The sequence below is a fragment of the Myxocyprinus asiaticus genome, chromosome 24, assembly GCF_019703515.2.
Source record: "Myxocyprinus asiaticus isolate MX2 ecotype Aquarium Trade chromosome 24, UBuf_Myxa_2, whole genome shotgun sequence".
In the NCBI taxonomy this organism is placed as follows: domain Eukaryota; kingdom Metazoa; phylum Chordata; class Actinopteri; order Cypriniformes; family Catostomidae; genus Myxocyprinus; species Myxocyprinus asiaticus.
The window spans coordinates 28,947,739-28,964,317 of NC_059367.1; the positions used below are offsets into that span (position 1 = coordinate 28,947,739).

The window sequence follows — 16,579 nt, forward strand, 5'->3', positions numbered from 1 at the left end:
AGAAACAACACTGCATAAGATATTTTGGTTTTTCAGAGAATGTATTTTTAACATGTGTATTTTGTCTTACTGTACTGGCAGTTTTTATAGTCAAAACAAGTGAAAAAATCTACCAGTGCTGAAGAAGTAATCCAAAGTATATAGAATAAGTTACTGACCTTGAGTAATCTAATGGAATACGGTACACATGGTTACACATGTAACCTCGGTTCCATGAGATGAAGGGAATGAGGCATTGTGAAAGCTGGCTGCACTTCTAATTAAGAGTTTCATAATACGAGTGACTCACTCTTGTCCCTCTGTCAGAAAATTCTGAAGAAATGGTGAACTATCCCTTTAATGCTAGTTAATAAAAATGCATTAACTAAGATTAATAAATGCTGTAAAAGTATAGTTTATGTTAGCTAATGTTGTTAAATGTTAACAAATGGAACCTTTTTCTAAAGTGTTACAATATTTTTAAAATAAAATAGCCGACCCCTTTGACTTACTAAGACTAATTACATAGCTAAAATTTGGTGTATAGTAAATAATATTTTCACACTTTTTGCATAATTTGGCAAAATTACAGCTTGATTGGAAATGATGCCCATTAAAAAAAATTCTGCTCACAAGTTATATTTACCTTGAATTCTAATTACTAATCTAGAAACATTTGTCTAATTCTTCTAACTTTTGAAAAAAAGCTTTATTAGGGGCAAAATTATTTGCTGTGGTGGAAATGACACCACAACTGTGGGACAGGTGCAATTGAAAAATTGACCGATAGATCATTTTCACACAATAAATTTTGAAATGGTTCATGTTGAACTCTTTGTTTAGATTATCATGGTTTTTAACATGTGATATTTGTATTTTATAATGGATTTTCATAGTTTAATATGTATTTCATAGTTTAATTCTCATTCCCTATCTGTCACTCACTCGACGTTGTGTCGATGTTGTGACACTAGGGGTCACTCTTGGGAGCCCAAGACACCTCTGGTCTTGATAAAAGGCCAATGAAAATTGGCGAATGGTATTTACATGCCACTCCCCCGGACATACGGGTATAAAAGGAGCTGGCGTGCAACCACTCATTCAGATTTTCTCTTCGGAGCCGAACAGTTGATGTTTACGGAGCTGACTGTTCATTCACCTCTGCTGGATCTGACGGCGCATTTCAGTGGCTTCTCACTCCTCTGCACTGGTGCACTGCAGAGAACGCCCCTGGGCGCTTCGGCAGAAACAAAGAGAGTATATTTTTCTAAAAGAGTATATTTCTCTAAAAGAGCGGCACACACGGAACATCTTTTTAAAGACGCATCTTTTTAAAGATGCCTTTCCGTTTGTGCATTATTCCTGGTTGCAGTCGTTACCTCTCAACTTCAGATGGTCACGATCGCTGTCTTTCGTGTCTGGGCGCGACCCATGCGGAGACAGCATTCATGGATGGATCATGTACTCACTGCGAGAACATGACCATGGCAGCGTTGCGGTCACGGCTTGCTTTCATAAGAAAGCAAGCCACCCCAGTGGCTCCCCGCCTCGGTCCTTCTACCTACAGGTATGAGGACAGTGCGGCCAGCACTGGGGGTGATTTGGGGACCCCAATGGGACCACCTCCGCTGGGTATTTCCCCACGGACCTCCCATTCCCCAGCACGCTCGTCTGCCCCGATTGGGCTTCCGGACGAGTCCGCTGGCTCGTCTCACGGCGAGTTCGACCTCTTGTTCGGAGCCCACGAAGCTGATGAGCTCTCGAGTGCAGCATCAGCGAGCGGGTTCGTCCAGTCAGACGCAGAAGTCTCAGCTGGGCTCCCCCCTCGGGGGCAGTCGCCCAGTCACAGGCTGATGCAGAAATGATGGACATGCTTTCCCGAGCGGCCGCGAGCATCGGGCTAGAGTGGAACCCTCCGCTCTCCCCTGAACCTTCGTGGCTCAATGATTGGTTCCTGGGCTCGCGGCGCTGCTCAAAGCAGCCACGCCCCGCTCCAGTACCTTTCTTCCCAGAAGTGCACGAGGAGCTGACAAAATCGTGGGAGGCATCTTTTACTGCCCAGTCCCGATCTCTCAGCTCCCCCACCCTCACTACCCTCGATGGCGGGGCGGCCAGGGGCTATGCGGCAATTTCCCCAGTGGATAAGGTGCTTGCGGTGCACCTATGCCCGCAGAGTGCTGCCACCTGGCACGGACGCCCAAAGCTCTCGTCCAAGGCCTGTAGGTTCACGTCATCCCTGACAGCCAAAGCCTAAAGTGCTGCTGGAGAAGCCGCCTCTGCCCTGCACGCCATGGCTCTCCAGCAGGTCCACCAAGCCAAGGCGCTAAAAGAACTGCACGAGGGTAGTTCCGCCCCAGATTTGATGCAGGAACTGCGATCAGCGACCGTCCTCGCTCTCCGGGCGGCGAAGGTCACGGCGCGGTCTCTTGGGCGGGCAATGTCCATCTTAGTGGTCCAGGAGTGCCACCTTTGGCTCAACCTGGTCGAGATGGGTGAGGCCGACAAGGCACGGTTCCTTGCTGCCCCTATCTCCTAGGTTGGCCTATTCGGCGACACCATCGAGGACTTTGCCCAGCAGTTCTCGACGGTGAAGCAGCAGACTGAGGCTATCCGGCATATCCTGCCCCGGCGCGGCTCAATATCCCACACCCCGCCTGCTCATCGCTAAGGGCATCCCCCTGCGGTGACTGCACCGGCTCTGCCGCAGCCTGCCCCTTCGGCCCAGCCCCGGCGTGGAGCCCACCACAGGAAGCAGACACCACCAAGAACCCACGGAAGGCTTCGAAGCACCCCTGAGATGGGCAACCAAGCGACGACGAAACCCACCTTGTAGCTGGTAAACAGACCACTCCATCCCCAGTGGAGGGCTGGGGGAGAATCTTTTGTTGCTTTTTCATTTAATTTTGTCGCATGCCCAAGTGGCTGCGGTACCCAACAGTTCAGCAAAAGAGCGGTTACCTCGTTCCCTGGGTCACATAACCGGTGTGCACGGCCGTCATCAAGACCACTGTCCACCTTTTTATCCTTGTAGGATTGGCACTTCAGTGGCTGTCTCTCCGCCCCTGTGTGCCCAGCTGTTCCGGGGGAGGTCACAAGGAGCCAGGTAAGTGCTTCGATGTCCCTAGACTCAGCACGGCCACGACATGGTGTGGCACCTCGAGCTCCGCCCTGCCGCGAGGCCCCACCTACCGGTACCAAAAACGCTGGTGAGCGTCCGGCATCAAGATAGGTTCGCAGCGGTAGACATGAAGGATGCGTAATTCCACGTCTCGATTCTACCTCGACACAGACCCTTCCTGCGGTTTGCATTCGAGGGTCGGTATCAGTACAAGGTCCTCCCTTTCGGTCTGTCCTTGTCCCCTTGTGTCTTCACGAAGATCGCTGAGGCAGCTCTTGCCCCGTTAAGGGAGGTGGGCATTCGCATTCTCAACTATCTCGGTGACTGGCTAATCCTAGCTTACTCTCGGGACATGACGTGTGCACACAGGGACCTGGTGCTCTCGCACCTCAGCCGATTAGGGTTTCGGGTCAACTGGGAAAAGAGCAAGCTCCTCCTGGTTCAGAGCATCTCTTTTCTCGGTTTGGAGTTGGACTCAGTCTCATTGACAGCGCGCCTCATGAACAAGTGCGCACAGTCGGTGCTGACCTGTTTGAAGGCGTTCAAACAGAAAACAGCGGTTCCACTGAAACTCTTTCAGATGCTCCTGGGGCATATGGCATCCTCAGCGGTGGCCACTCCGCTCGGGTTGATGCATATGAGACCGCTTCAGCACTGGCTTCAGACTCGAGTCCCGAGATAGGCATGCTGCCACGGGACACATCGCGTGGTCATCACGCCGGTCTGTCACCGCTTCTTCAGCCCTTTGACTGACCTCACGTTTCCCCTAGAGCAGGTCTCCAGGCGCGTCGTGGTCACGACAGACGCCTCCAAGACAGGCTGGGGCGCCGTTTGCAACGGGCACGCAGCCACCGGCTTGTGGACGGGCCGGCGGCTGCGTTGGCACATTAACTGCCTCGAGTTGCTGGCAATTCTGCTCGCCCTATGGAGGTTCCGGCCGTTGATCCAGGGCAAGCACGTGTTAGTTCGGACAGACAACACGGCAACGGTAGCATATGTCAACCGTCAAGGCGGTCTGCACTCCCGTTGTATGTCACAACTCGCCCGCTGTCTCCTCCTCTGGAGTCAGTAGCACCTCAAGTCGCTGCGAGCCACTCACATCCTGGGCGACCTCAATACTGCAGCGGACGCGCTGTCACGGCAGGTTACCCTCAGGGGAGAGTGGAGACACCACCCTCAGGTGGTCCAGCTGATCTGGAGTCGATTCGGACAGGCACAGGTAGACCTGTTCACCTCCCAAGAATCCTCCCACTGCCCGCTCTGGTATGCCCTGACCGAGGCACCTCTTGGTATAGATGCGCTGGCACACAGCTGGCCCCCTGGACTGCGCAAATATGCATTTCCCCCAGTGAGCCTACTTGCACAGACCCTGTCTGGGAGGACGAGGAGCAACTCATCCTGGTAGCACCCTACTGGCCCACCCGGACATGGTTCTCGGACCTCACATTCCTCGCGACAGCCCCCCCCAGCGAATTCCCCTGAGGAAGGACCTTCTTTCTCAGGGACAGGGCACCATCTGGCACCTGCGACTAGACCTCTGGAATCTCCATGTCTGGCCCCGACAGGACGTGGAAGACCTAAGCGGTCTACCACCCACGGTGGTAGACACGATCACTCAGGCTAGGGCCCCCTCTACGAGGTGCCTGTATGCCTTTAAGTGGCGTTTGTTCGCTAAGTGGTGTTCTTCCCGACGGGAAGACCCCCAGAGATGCGCAGTCAGATCAGTGTTTTCCTTCCTGCAGGAGAGGTTGGAAGGGCGGCTGTCCCCTTCCACCTTGAAGGTGTACGTAGCCACTATAGCAGCACACCATGACACAGTGGACGGTAAGTCCTTAGGGAAGCATGACCTGATCATCAGGTTCCTGAGAGGCGCCAGGAGGCTGAACCCCTCCAGACCGCACCTCGTTCCCTCCTCTCTGTAGTTCTTCAGGGTCTACAGAGAGCCCCCTTTGAGCCTTTGCAGTCAGCTGAGCTGAAAGCACCTCCTGACTGTGCTCACTTCCATCAAGAGGGTAGGAGACCTGCAAGCGTTCTCTGTCAGTGAAACGTGCCTGGAGTTTGGTCCGGGCTACTCTCACGTGATCCTGAGACCCCGACCGGGCTATGTGCCCAAGGTTCCCACGACCCCTTTTAGGGACCAGGTGGTGAACCTGTGAGCACTGCCCCAGGAGGAGGCAGACCCAGCCCTGACATTGCTGTGTCCGGTGCGCGCTTTACGCATCTATTTGGATCACACGCAGAGCTTTAGAATCTCTGAGCAGCTCTTTGTCTGCTTTGGCGGACAGCAGAAAGGAAGCACTGTCTCCAAGCAGAGGATCGCCCACTGGCTCATTGACGCCATAACTATGGCATATCACACCCAGGACGTGCCGCCCCCGGTAGGGCTACGAGCCCATTCTACCAGGGGTGTAGCAGCCTCCTGGGCCCTGGCCAGGGGCACCTCTCTAACAGACATTTGCAGAGCAGCGAGCTGGGCAACATCCAACACTTTTGCGAGGTTCTACAACCTCCGGGTGGAAACGGTTTCGTCCCACGTAGTGGAACATAATACAAGCAGGTAAGTCCGGGACAGCCAGCCGGGTGTATCGCTTGCACATAGCGCCTTTCACCTCACCTGAGCTGAAGATGTGCGCCATTAACTCCCAGTAGTGTTCACAAACTGTGTTCCCTGGTTGACTTCCTCCGAGCCCTGTGGCAGTCGAGATTTCGGAGAGACTCGCTGAAGGCCCAGTATATGGGCTCTCCGCGGTGTCCCCCCCTTGGGAGGGACACCCCCGACTAGACCTGGTCGGCCCAGTCGGTTAATCCCCCTTTTTTTAGGGAGTGGAAAAAAGAAGGGGAAAAGAGGCCATGACTGGGCTAGCCTCTCTCTATCTTTTGGGTAGTCGACTTGTCCCAAAGGGCCGTTCGACGCTCATAACAGTGTTGGTGGAGGTTCCGTTTCAGCCTGGTGTGCTGGCTACGAGGCACACAGTGGTCTGCCTGTCACACACCGCCAGTTCACATAACACAGTTCAGCCAGTTGCAGTGTTTGTATAGGGACCCCTAGTGTCACTACATCGACACAACGTCAAGTGAGTGACAGATAGGGAACGTCCTGGTTACTTGCGTAACCTCCATTCCCTGATGGAGGGAACGAGACATTGTGTCCCTCCTGCCACAATGCTGAACTACCTGCTGAAATGGCCAGACCTTGTCTCGGCTCCTCAGCATAAAACCTGAATGAGTGGTTGCACGCCTGCTTCTTTTATACCCGTATGTCCAGGGGAGTGGCATGCAAATACCACTCGCCAATTTTCATTGGCCTTTTATTAAATACCAAAGGTGTCTCAGGCTCCCAAGAGTGACCCCTAGTGTCACTACATCGACACAATGTCTCGTTCCCTCCATCAGGGAACGGAGGTTACACAAGTAACCAGGACGTTTTACTTTTATGATGTGACATACTTGAAACAGGATATTCAACGTGAAAAACATCTAGGGCGGTACTTGATTTTATCCATTGGGAATTAAGTGAATTGTGAAAAGTGGGCATTGCATACCAGAATGGATCCAGACCTGAATGCTATGAACAATTGACAAAGATGTCAACAGAGTTTGGAACTGCCACAACACTTTTGTTAATCAGCCAAGCAAACACAATTATCGGTTGATATTTTAAAATGGCTAAACTGTTACTAGTTTTAACAGCGTCACATTTTGATGTATATTATGCATTTTGGAATTATGGATGTAATTGTTGTTATCTCTATTAGGTGGAGAGGAGAAACATCTTCAGCGAAAGGGGTAACGCTTTGCATTCGCTAAACTCAGATGAGGAAGAGGATGGGTACGACTCCCCCCATGCCAGGCGAAGAGGAGCTTCTGTGGTCGAATTTCTCAGAGGTTCTGAGATCAGCAAACCTGTGAGTCTTAAGAACAACCATCTTCTCAACTTTCAAGTGCTGTTTCAGCTCTTTTATTGCATAAAGACACCTCATGACCTTAAATAAGCGTATTTATCCTTTGTTTCATATATTTTCTCTTTTATGCTGTGATGCTGATTTTGCTCATTGTTTTACATTATGAAGATCTCTCTCTATGTGTTCCTCTTTCTCGATAGCATCATCACTACAGCCACAGTGAGGATTACTACACTGAGAGCAGTCGAGGCTCAGACCTCTCTGACATCATGGAGGAGGATGAGGAGGAGTTGTACTCTGAGATGCAGCTGGAGGAAGGCCGGCGGCGCAGCATCAACTCACACAACGCGCTTAAGGTATGGAACAGACACCCTACAGGCCGCCGTCTGTCTTGGGCGTGGGCCACAGGGCTGCAGGCTAGAGGCTGGGACAGATGCAGGGGGATGGAGTATGCCGTGGTCTGTAGGGGGTCATCCCAGGGATTGGTACTAGATGGTTTTGCACTTGTATTTTGGTTATAGTATATAACAATATTAGCTAAATTAAGGAGTTTTTTAGAGGTAGGGGGTGTTTAAAAGTAACTCAGTGGAATATACTCTATTAATTTGTTTTGAATATTACTAGGTCTTATTTTTGTTTTGTTTTTGAGATGGTTTGAAGTGTTTGGAATTTAACTCTCATGTTCTGTTGAGATTGACTTTACTTTCTTTATCCAGACCCCAGACTTAATCAAAGCCCATTTGACAGTTGTCATTGAAGCTTTAACCCTTTTTGGAAATGTGACTGTCCAGTATAGTAAGTTTGTTTCTGTTTGGGGACAATTTTACCCAAGCAAAAACACAGAGTAGGAAAATGCATAAAGCAACAAATCCAAAAAGACATTCAGAAACACCCCACCAGTCAGAAAATCTAAGCATGTGAAAATTAATTGCATTTATTCATTTTATGCCTCTGGTTTCTGAGACCACAAACATAAGTAATATAAAAGTTTTCAAGGAGGATGTGTAACCAGTGTTATCAAGTTGAAATTTTTGTTCATAATCAGTTCTCATAAGATTAGGAAAAGTCATGTTAAGTGTATTTTTTGGGAAGTTATAAGGGCTTCAGAGCTTCCAAAACATGAGGGTTAAAGATGGGTGGTTTTGTGCACAAAGCTTTAGCATCTTTATAAGCTGAGCTTAGCAGCAGGATCTTAACAGGTCACCCCATCCCCAGTCTGTCCTGGGTCCTGATGGTGGGTCTCTTTGCACTACCGAACTTCGACATCATCCAGTCATTTAGCCAGCTTTGTATAAGCCCATCCAGTCATACAAAGCTTAATACATCTGAATGGCTTAACCTGAGGCTGCACACGCATTGCATGAGTAGAAGATTTTATATATTTTTATGCTTTCCAGATGTTGCAAACTGTGTTTTTTAGTTTTAGGTACAGTATTGTATCACTATAATCTTGTAGAATTAGTTCTGGATTACTCTATATTACATCTATTAGCACTGGCTCTTATTACTTTTTAGAGGTAACTGCGTTTATACACACAGGATTAAAAGGATTCTTTAGCATGATCGATTGAAGAGCACAGATTAACTGCATTTGACAGTCACATACAGTATATGCAGATGTACGTTGTGAAATTGTTTGCTATGCCTGAAGTGTTTACCTTAATATAACACCATGGTTTAATGTCTGTGTGATTATTGATGAATAAACACCAAGGTTTTTGTGTATGTATAAGTATTACATAAATTGAACCTGTTGAAAGTGAAAATTTAGCTGTCAGCTGAAATGCAAATATCATTCCAAGGGCATTTTGGGAATCTCATTTAAGTGAAGTCTGCTTAAATGAAACTATTATTCGCTTTTGGTTATGTCTGTCTCATGGTTTCACTTCTGTTATATGTTACTTTTCTCACTGTAAACCATTTTGTGAATAAGTCTGTTCATAGAGATTGTCTAATAATGTTGAGATTTACCTCTTTCTTTCAAATATATATATTAATTACTAATAAGTATAATGCAGAAAGGGTTACAAAAGAAAATACAGCACTGTATTGAATATATAAAGCAATAAATGTAATAAATAAATTCATTATTGGAATTATCTGTTTGGAGACCTGAGCGGCTATTGGGATTGTGGTATGAAAATACATTCTATAGACTATATGCATCTGTTTCTGAATATGTTTTGCCTCCTAATTCAGTATGATGTAGAGGTCATTGTTAGAACTATGAGATATTTGCAGCACTGTCAACCTCAAATTTTAGTAAGAAGGAATCTCCAAAAACAAACCAATAATGTTTTATATATGTTGCTGTAACCGTGACCTTTTATTTGTACTTTGCTGTTAAAGTTTCTGCTACTTATATCAGGATGTAGAAATTTCAAGCCACAAATCAAAACCATTATTTGAAATCATCAGAAAAGATTTGTCTTTAACAGTATTTTTTTTATTATTATTATTTTCATTCCAGGTTACTGGCCCACTTTTAAACACTATTTGTCCAAATTTGCTTGGCAGACAAATCCATATTGTTTTTGTTGTTTTAGTATTCACGTCCGAATAATTAGTAGATTCTTGAGTCTTGTTCCTTTAATTGTTCTGTGATTAATGTATTAATTTCTTGTGTTTGATGTATTCACATTTCTAGACTTTCTGATGGATTGTGCTATGCATAATTTGTCCTGCATATGTGATACTTTCCAATTCCCATTTTCTGTATGCTTTGCATCTCCTGACATTTTCCTTCTACAGATTCCCTTCCGTTGCATGTCATGTCCGTCACAGAATGAGACTGCATGCCCTACATTTGGCTATGACCTCCGATAACTAATTCTGTCTATATTTTGTCTTTCTTTTCCCATTTTGTTCTCTATTTGCACACTGTTTTATCCTCTCTGCCTGTTCTAACACTATCAAACAAAACTCACCTAAAACAATGGCGATTTAACTAATTGGATAAACGTCCAAATCTAACTGAAACTTTGGCTCCTCCTTCGTCAATCACCCTCTCTGGCCTCTAAAAAGGCATATTACAGGCGTCAGGACCTAGCTGTGGAACGGGACAGTTGGGACCTGCAACGAGAGGTGGTACGACAGCGCTCCTTGCGCTCGCACAAGCGCCTCCATAGCATCCCGGAGGTGGCAGAGGAGGATGCAGACACCGGGGTAGAGGTCATGGGCCAACGGTTGCGTTTCGAGGAGAATCGTCCAGGAACTCCGTGCAGGAGCCCGCGGGTCTACCATCAGGACTTGCAGCAGCCGAACCACCTCTCCCCCAGCAAATGCATCCGTAGGCTGCAGAGGCAGCGCTCCTCTCCGCGTTACACCTCCATTGAGGATAGGACTCCCGGTGGTCCGTGTTGGAACAGCAGCAGTTGCAGACAAACCACCAAGAGCCCAGACAGTGGACTGGACTGTGGTAGCGAGGAAGAGGGCTCACTCGGCTATCGGGGAGGGTACCATTCGTACACGGGGGGCAGCCCGCTGCGGGTCGGCTCTGGCCCCAACATGCGGGTGATCCACAGCGAGGGGCCAGTGGAGCGTCGCGCTCTGGCTGCCGGCAGGAAAAGGACACTGACTCGACAGTGCAGCGTGGAGGAGGACATCCTGGACACTGTTCCGGAGACACGGAGCATGCGGGAGTCGTACCACCATTACCACTATCATCCACATCTTCATCATCCTCAACGCAGGTTCCGGAGCGAGGGCAGGCTAAGCGAGGTTGGCAGGACCTATCACAGGGACATTAGGGCCTACTCTGTGGCCAGACTCAACAGGGCAATGGATGAACCCTTGGTGTGTGTCTCCTACCCCTCCTCTCATCATTCTGCCTTCTCCTCATCTACCAACTGCTTTATGTTCCCATCGACAAGCAATGAAACCATTCTTCTTTTCATGATGTTCCACCCAGTTTCACTCTCATTTGGTCCTCATTTGTTTTGTCTTTCTCGCTAGATGTTGCTTATATTTATTATGTTATTGTTTTATTTGGAATTTTGATATTACTATTGTTTTGGGTGGGGATTTTTGCTATACGATCTTTCTTGACTTTGATTTATTTTAGATATTATGTGACTTTGTTTGATTCCTAGAATGTCGAGTGAAACTTTTTGAATGTGTAGATTTGTTTTGATTACCTAAAGGCCATTTATGAGTGTTTCTTGTTTCTGTTGTAAAATATCTTTCAAATAAAAAAACACGGTTGCCTATTTCACAGTGCTTGCAGAATAGTTGTTCTCTACTAATACCTTATCATACATTACATTAAGGTTTTTGCAATACTATCATGAATATCACCAAATATTCAAGAGTGGCAAGGACCAAATAAAACATTTAAGTGTCAATCATTAAAAAAATCACATACTTTTGGTATCTTTCACTACTTTTTAAAGGGGTCATGTCATGCTTTTTTTTTTTTTTTACTTTATTATTTTCTTTGAAGTTCACTTATAATGTTAGTAAATGTTTTTACACGAAAAATAAGTCACAATATAGTATTAAATGACCTTTTTCCACCCTATTTCTGGCCCTATCTGAAACACTTGCTTTTCTGTGCTGTCCCCTTTAAGACTATAATATACACATCCACTGTATTTTGATTGGCTAACATCTTTGGAGTGCAAACACCCCTGGACAACACTTGTGGAATTTTTTTTTTCCAAGAATAAAAGCATGAAAACGTTCATGCTATTTAAAAAAAAAAACAATCACCTGAGAGCACTCCAAGCAATAATTAATAGGTATATGCTCCAATTTATGTGACGCACGCAAGCAAACTGCTACAGTTGTTCCGAATGAAATAACAATCGAAAACTGAACAAAGTCAGCATACTGTTGCTCCCAAATACTTAAATAGGCATACAAGATATGGTGATACAGTAATGATATATAAAGCTGAGAACAGTGAAAATAGTCCAGACTTACACAAGCCGTGAATGTGAAGGGTTAATATCTGTATACAGCTGTAATGGACGGTCGACCCGGGTGTTTGCCTCCCGTGTAATGAGGAATACGGGATGTTCACCAGGTGGGGAGTCGCACCTCCTATCATTTTACCAGTCGACCAGGGGAGGGGATCACCTGCTTAAATACAGGATAATGCGCGTCCCAACGCATTCATTTTGGCCAAATTACGGGACATCCTGGTTACTATGAGACAGATCAGACAACAGCTACTAGCTTGTACTAAAACATTGTCTTTCGTTGCATTCCACACTACGTGTTCTTCTTGCATAATAAAATAATTTAATCTCACATCAGTATTTTGTGAGCAAATATGTATTTATTTTGTATGTAACCATGTAATAAGCATGATCCACTCCACACTGGAGTCCTGATCATTGTTTATATTGCAATAAAAATGGCTGACTACACAATTCCTTACATATCCAACAAATGCATACAGAAACAGTAGTATTAAATTGGTTACTCACCAGCATTACTGTCTTGTCCAATATAGTTGGCACTGCTCCATCTTTCAGTATTACTTTCTTTGCAAAGTCTGAATCATAACAGTTGTCTAAAGAATCCTTAGAGAAATATGCCAAATAAAACATATAATTCCATATTGATCACTCAGGAACTTTCTTGAAAAATAAACTTCAGCCACTCTTTCCTAACATTTTCCTCCTTCGGAAGGCTAAGCAGAGATGCTAAATTTCCACAGCCAGGAACAACGTTTTAGAATCTTCCCCGACATCACAATCTCTTTATTTGTTAAATTGCAACTACAATAATGGTCCTTCTGGGTGTAAAGTAATGGCTTTACCTGTCCAGCTCTTATCATTCACTCTGACTGCGCACCAGTGGACTGACCAAAGAGGCAATAATGAAAAATGAGGCATTGATCTCTTGCTATGGAGGCAGTCATGCCCCCAAGTGACGTCGGGAAGTCACAGAAGTAGAGATAGCTTGGTGTCAATAAATGCTCTTTTTTGGACTAGGGAGAAAGTTTTGAGTTCTCAAACTTACAATCTGTTTTTATAGTACAATAGACTCTTAATATCGGAAAATTTGATTCCTCATGTCATGACTCCTTTAATATTGTGGGGATGCCCTCCTAAATGTTTGTGGTGGTTTACGACCTTGACTAATGTGATATACAAATTTGCATGCATATTTAAGTGTGTAGGCAGACCACAGTTTAGTACACAACATTTTTTTTTCCAGAAAGCTCTCTTAAGCTCATTATTTCACACACTACATTCAAAACTCTCCCAGACTCCTATAAACTTGAAAAGGAGCAGAACAAAAAACAAAATGGTCTTTAGCTACGCTTCTGATTTCTGCCAAAACCCTGCTCATGTTATTGTCAGAGTTTGTTTTGATTGTTTATGTTAAATGTTTTAGTGGGTTCATCCTCCTTGTTTTGGTTTCACTTGGGACTAGAAACTTGTTCTCTAAAGAAATGATCAATTTGCTTCATTTTGGGGTTGGTGGGGATCTTTTTTAATAGGATACCTATTCTTTAAGGAACCGCAGGCTTTGATTAACATTCTAATGTTTGCTTTTGAAGATTTTAGGGAGCTCTCCCTCAACGGGACGCTCGGATCGACTGGACCATTCTGGCCGTAGGATGATCCACGGCTGTCCACCCCCTCAAAGAAGGCCCATGAATGTTCCCTCCATTGGTTAGTGTGGTCACATGATGTTTGGACATTTTGAATCTCCCCATATCCCCTAGTCTGTTTCATGGAGGCACTGTTGTGTCCAGATGATCCCCCTGTTTGCCTTATATGTCATGGTGACAGTTCTGACGTCCAAAGGCCCCAACGGCCCCAAAGTTCCTTGATGAACCCTGCTATTTTTGGTTAAGATGTTATTTGATTGAATTAATAGGGTATAAAGTACAAACCAAAAGACAAGCAATACTAGAAAATCATCCTCATGTTGAACATTGCTGTTTTACACTGGAACAACTCCACCATAAGCAACCATGGACATGTCCACTGGCTTTGAATACTGTTCTAAGATCAGTATGCCATTTTAGCTTGTAATGGTTTAGAATGGCAGTCTTGATCCTAAAACACATCTAGAGAGCCTTTACAGACTTCATAATTCACATCTCACAGACTGAGTAGAGGGGGTGTGGCTGTAATTCTCTGATTGGTGTTTCCGTAGAGATCACCGTGGAGAATAACAGTGAGGGGAGTGAGGAGAACCTCTCACCTGTCAAGGACGATGTTTACTATACCAGTGTAGCCCACTGCAGGAAATGGCCCCCACAGCGATCAGAGCACCAATATGGTATGTGGCGGGGCTTACCCATGGACAAAAAAAATCCGAAACAATTAGACCTGATATTTCAGATTATTGTGGGAGTATCTTGTTCATAGAAATGTTGTAAATTCAATATAAATTAAGCTCTGTTGACAATAAAAATAAATATAAATTGTGTTTACAGTACAATGGAAGCCAATGGGGCAAAACATTGTGCTGGAATAACATTATATTAAACGTTCAAGTATCAAAATAAAGCCACAAGACTTGATTTTATGCATGCGTATTATTGACATGAGACTATTATGATAGTTTCACTTACCAACCTTGTCTGAGTAAAGTCATATCCAACCTTTCAACTCATGTCATGACTATGCTAATTCCTTAAACTAGGTAACTTTTGCATGATATGCCAAGGGTGCAAGAAAGCAACTTGATACAAAAGTTAGATCATCCATCCTGACAAATTAATGTTTTCCACTCTGACCAACAACACCAGGAATGTTAGATCCAGTCTCCCACATACCTCTCTCTCCAACAGAAGGTACCCAAATATCAGAGTTTGGTCTAATATCCAAAACCAGTCAACATCAACAGCTTGTTATGTTAACTCTTCTACCAGCCTGAGAGCTAGGCATAGGCAGCAGAGAAAATAGCAGAAGGCAGAAAGTGATAATAAAAATAAGCAGTTTATTATATATTATATTATATGATTATTTATAATCTTAGATGCGTGTTTATCAGTGCTAAGTCTGACTTGGTCTGACCAGGACAAATTTGTGTTATTAGTGTTATTATACCAAGCAAATACAAAATGGAAAATGACTGCTTGAGCTTCACTTTTCTGCTTCTACACTCTCCGAAATGCCTTGCCCCATAGACTTCCATTTTAAGTGCATTACTGTAAACACATATCAACTTACAAATTATTGGCTGTATGTCAGAGAATGTCGAAAGAAAGCTTTAGTTGTATTGAACCCAGGAAGCTACCTTTAAAGAGAATAGACATGCTGGACCCTATCAATAACATTTGAAGGGCATATTAATTGGTTTAGATCACTTTAAATCTATGTTTATTTAGGGTTCAATAGGATACATCACTAAATCAATTTTCCCATTTTATTTTATATTTCATTCAATTTTGAGACTGAAGTGAAGTCAGTTTAGACGTAAGGATTTCAGTCTGTGTAAGAGTGATTGTTCCTTCCCTTTGTGTTCATTGTGTGGCTTAAAAACACCAGACAGTGATTGTGAATGCTCCTCTCTTCTTGCTCCACTTGTTGACATGTGCCCATCATCCATCCTTAACTGAGCATTGTGTCTTTTGCATGAATGTCTATCTACTGTTGGTTGTTGTCAGTTTATCACTCTAAGAACAGACATATCTGTAGTTCTCTGCCAGCTTTTATGGAGAACTGTGATAATGCTTGCTGATGTTTCTCAAATTGCTTTTGGTGACAAGGTGCATGGTTTACTTCTAACAGATCCATATTCACTTAAAATTTACTGGGATGATCAACTCTCAAGGACTGATATCAGTTAAAGGTGAAGTGTGTAAATTTTACGCCACTAGCATCACCAAATTGTGAAAATGTTGATTGTTCTCATACAGCTTTCCTGAACACTCCCCCGTCTTCCATTTAGTCTGCCAAACAGCCACCCCAAACTCAGGCCATTGGTGTTGCTGTGTTGGTCTGGTCAGGGTGCTCTAACAAACAGCAATATTTTGAGAGCACCACAAAACCACAGTGCATACACTATTCAGGGAGATCAACATAAAAAAGTACACACTTCAACTTTAAATTTACCAGCCTTTAGCACAAGCTTAAAGAGGATTACTATTGGTCAGAATTTGTAAATGGTTTTGGGTAGATACTTGATTTTTAGTGGACCATTACAGTCAATTATTAATTTTAAATGTGACTGCATGTCTATCCAAGACATGCAGTCACTGTTTTTTAATGGTAAAACAGCAATGTTTCTACCCCTTCCATGTTCATTTTACATGCATGGTGATTCCAAACATTTTCTCACTGCCATCTTTTGTCTTAAATATGCTTGTGTACCCCACTGGTTTGCTCTGTGGCAGGTAATTTTACTGTAGATATAGGGAAAATGGATTGCATAATGTGATCCAGATATGATTAGCATTTTTATCCATTTATTATGTTAATATCTGTTTTTAAAGAAGAAATTGGTAGCAGCATATACAGTATAATGTCTTCATTCTCAAAATTTTGTGTGGACCAAATGTGGACCAAAGCGTCTGAGGGCAAGCTACTCATTTGCATTTGAAATAGACTTTGCTCTTGCAGGCAGACAGAAAAGTGTTGCTGCCTTTTTTGGGGCTTGAGCTGTCATT

The 16,579-nt window shown here is 44.6% G+C and overlaps 1 protein-coding gene across 1 annotated transcript in view; it reads left to right on the forward strand.

Annotated features, from left to right (window-relative positions):
- Positions 1-16,579, forward strand: part of LOC127414760 (RIMS-binding protein 2-like) — a 246,122-nt gene that overhangs the window by 214,975 nt on the left and 14,568 nt on the right. The window contains exons 17-21 of the mRNA XM_051653018.1: positions 6,853-7,002; positions 7,200-7,355; positions 10,024-10,794; positions 13,514-13,628; positions 14,119-14,244. Coding sequence (XP_051508978.1) covers positions 6,853-7,002; positions 7,200-7,355; positions 10,024-10,794; positions 13,514-13,628; positions 14,119-14,244 — 1,318 coding nt within the window. The remainder of the gene's footprint in view (positions 1-6,852; positions 7,003-7,199; positions 7,356-10,023; positions 10,795-13,513; positions 13,629-14,118; positions 14,245-16,579) is intronic.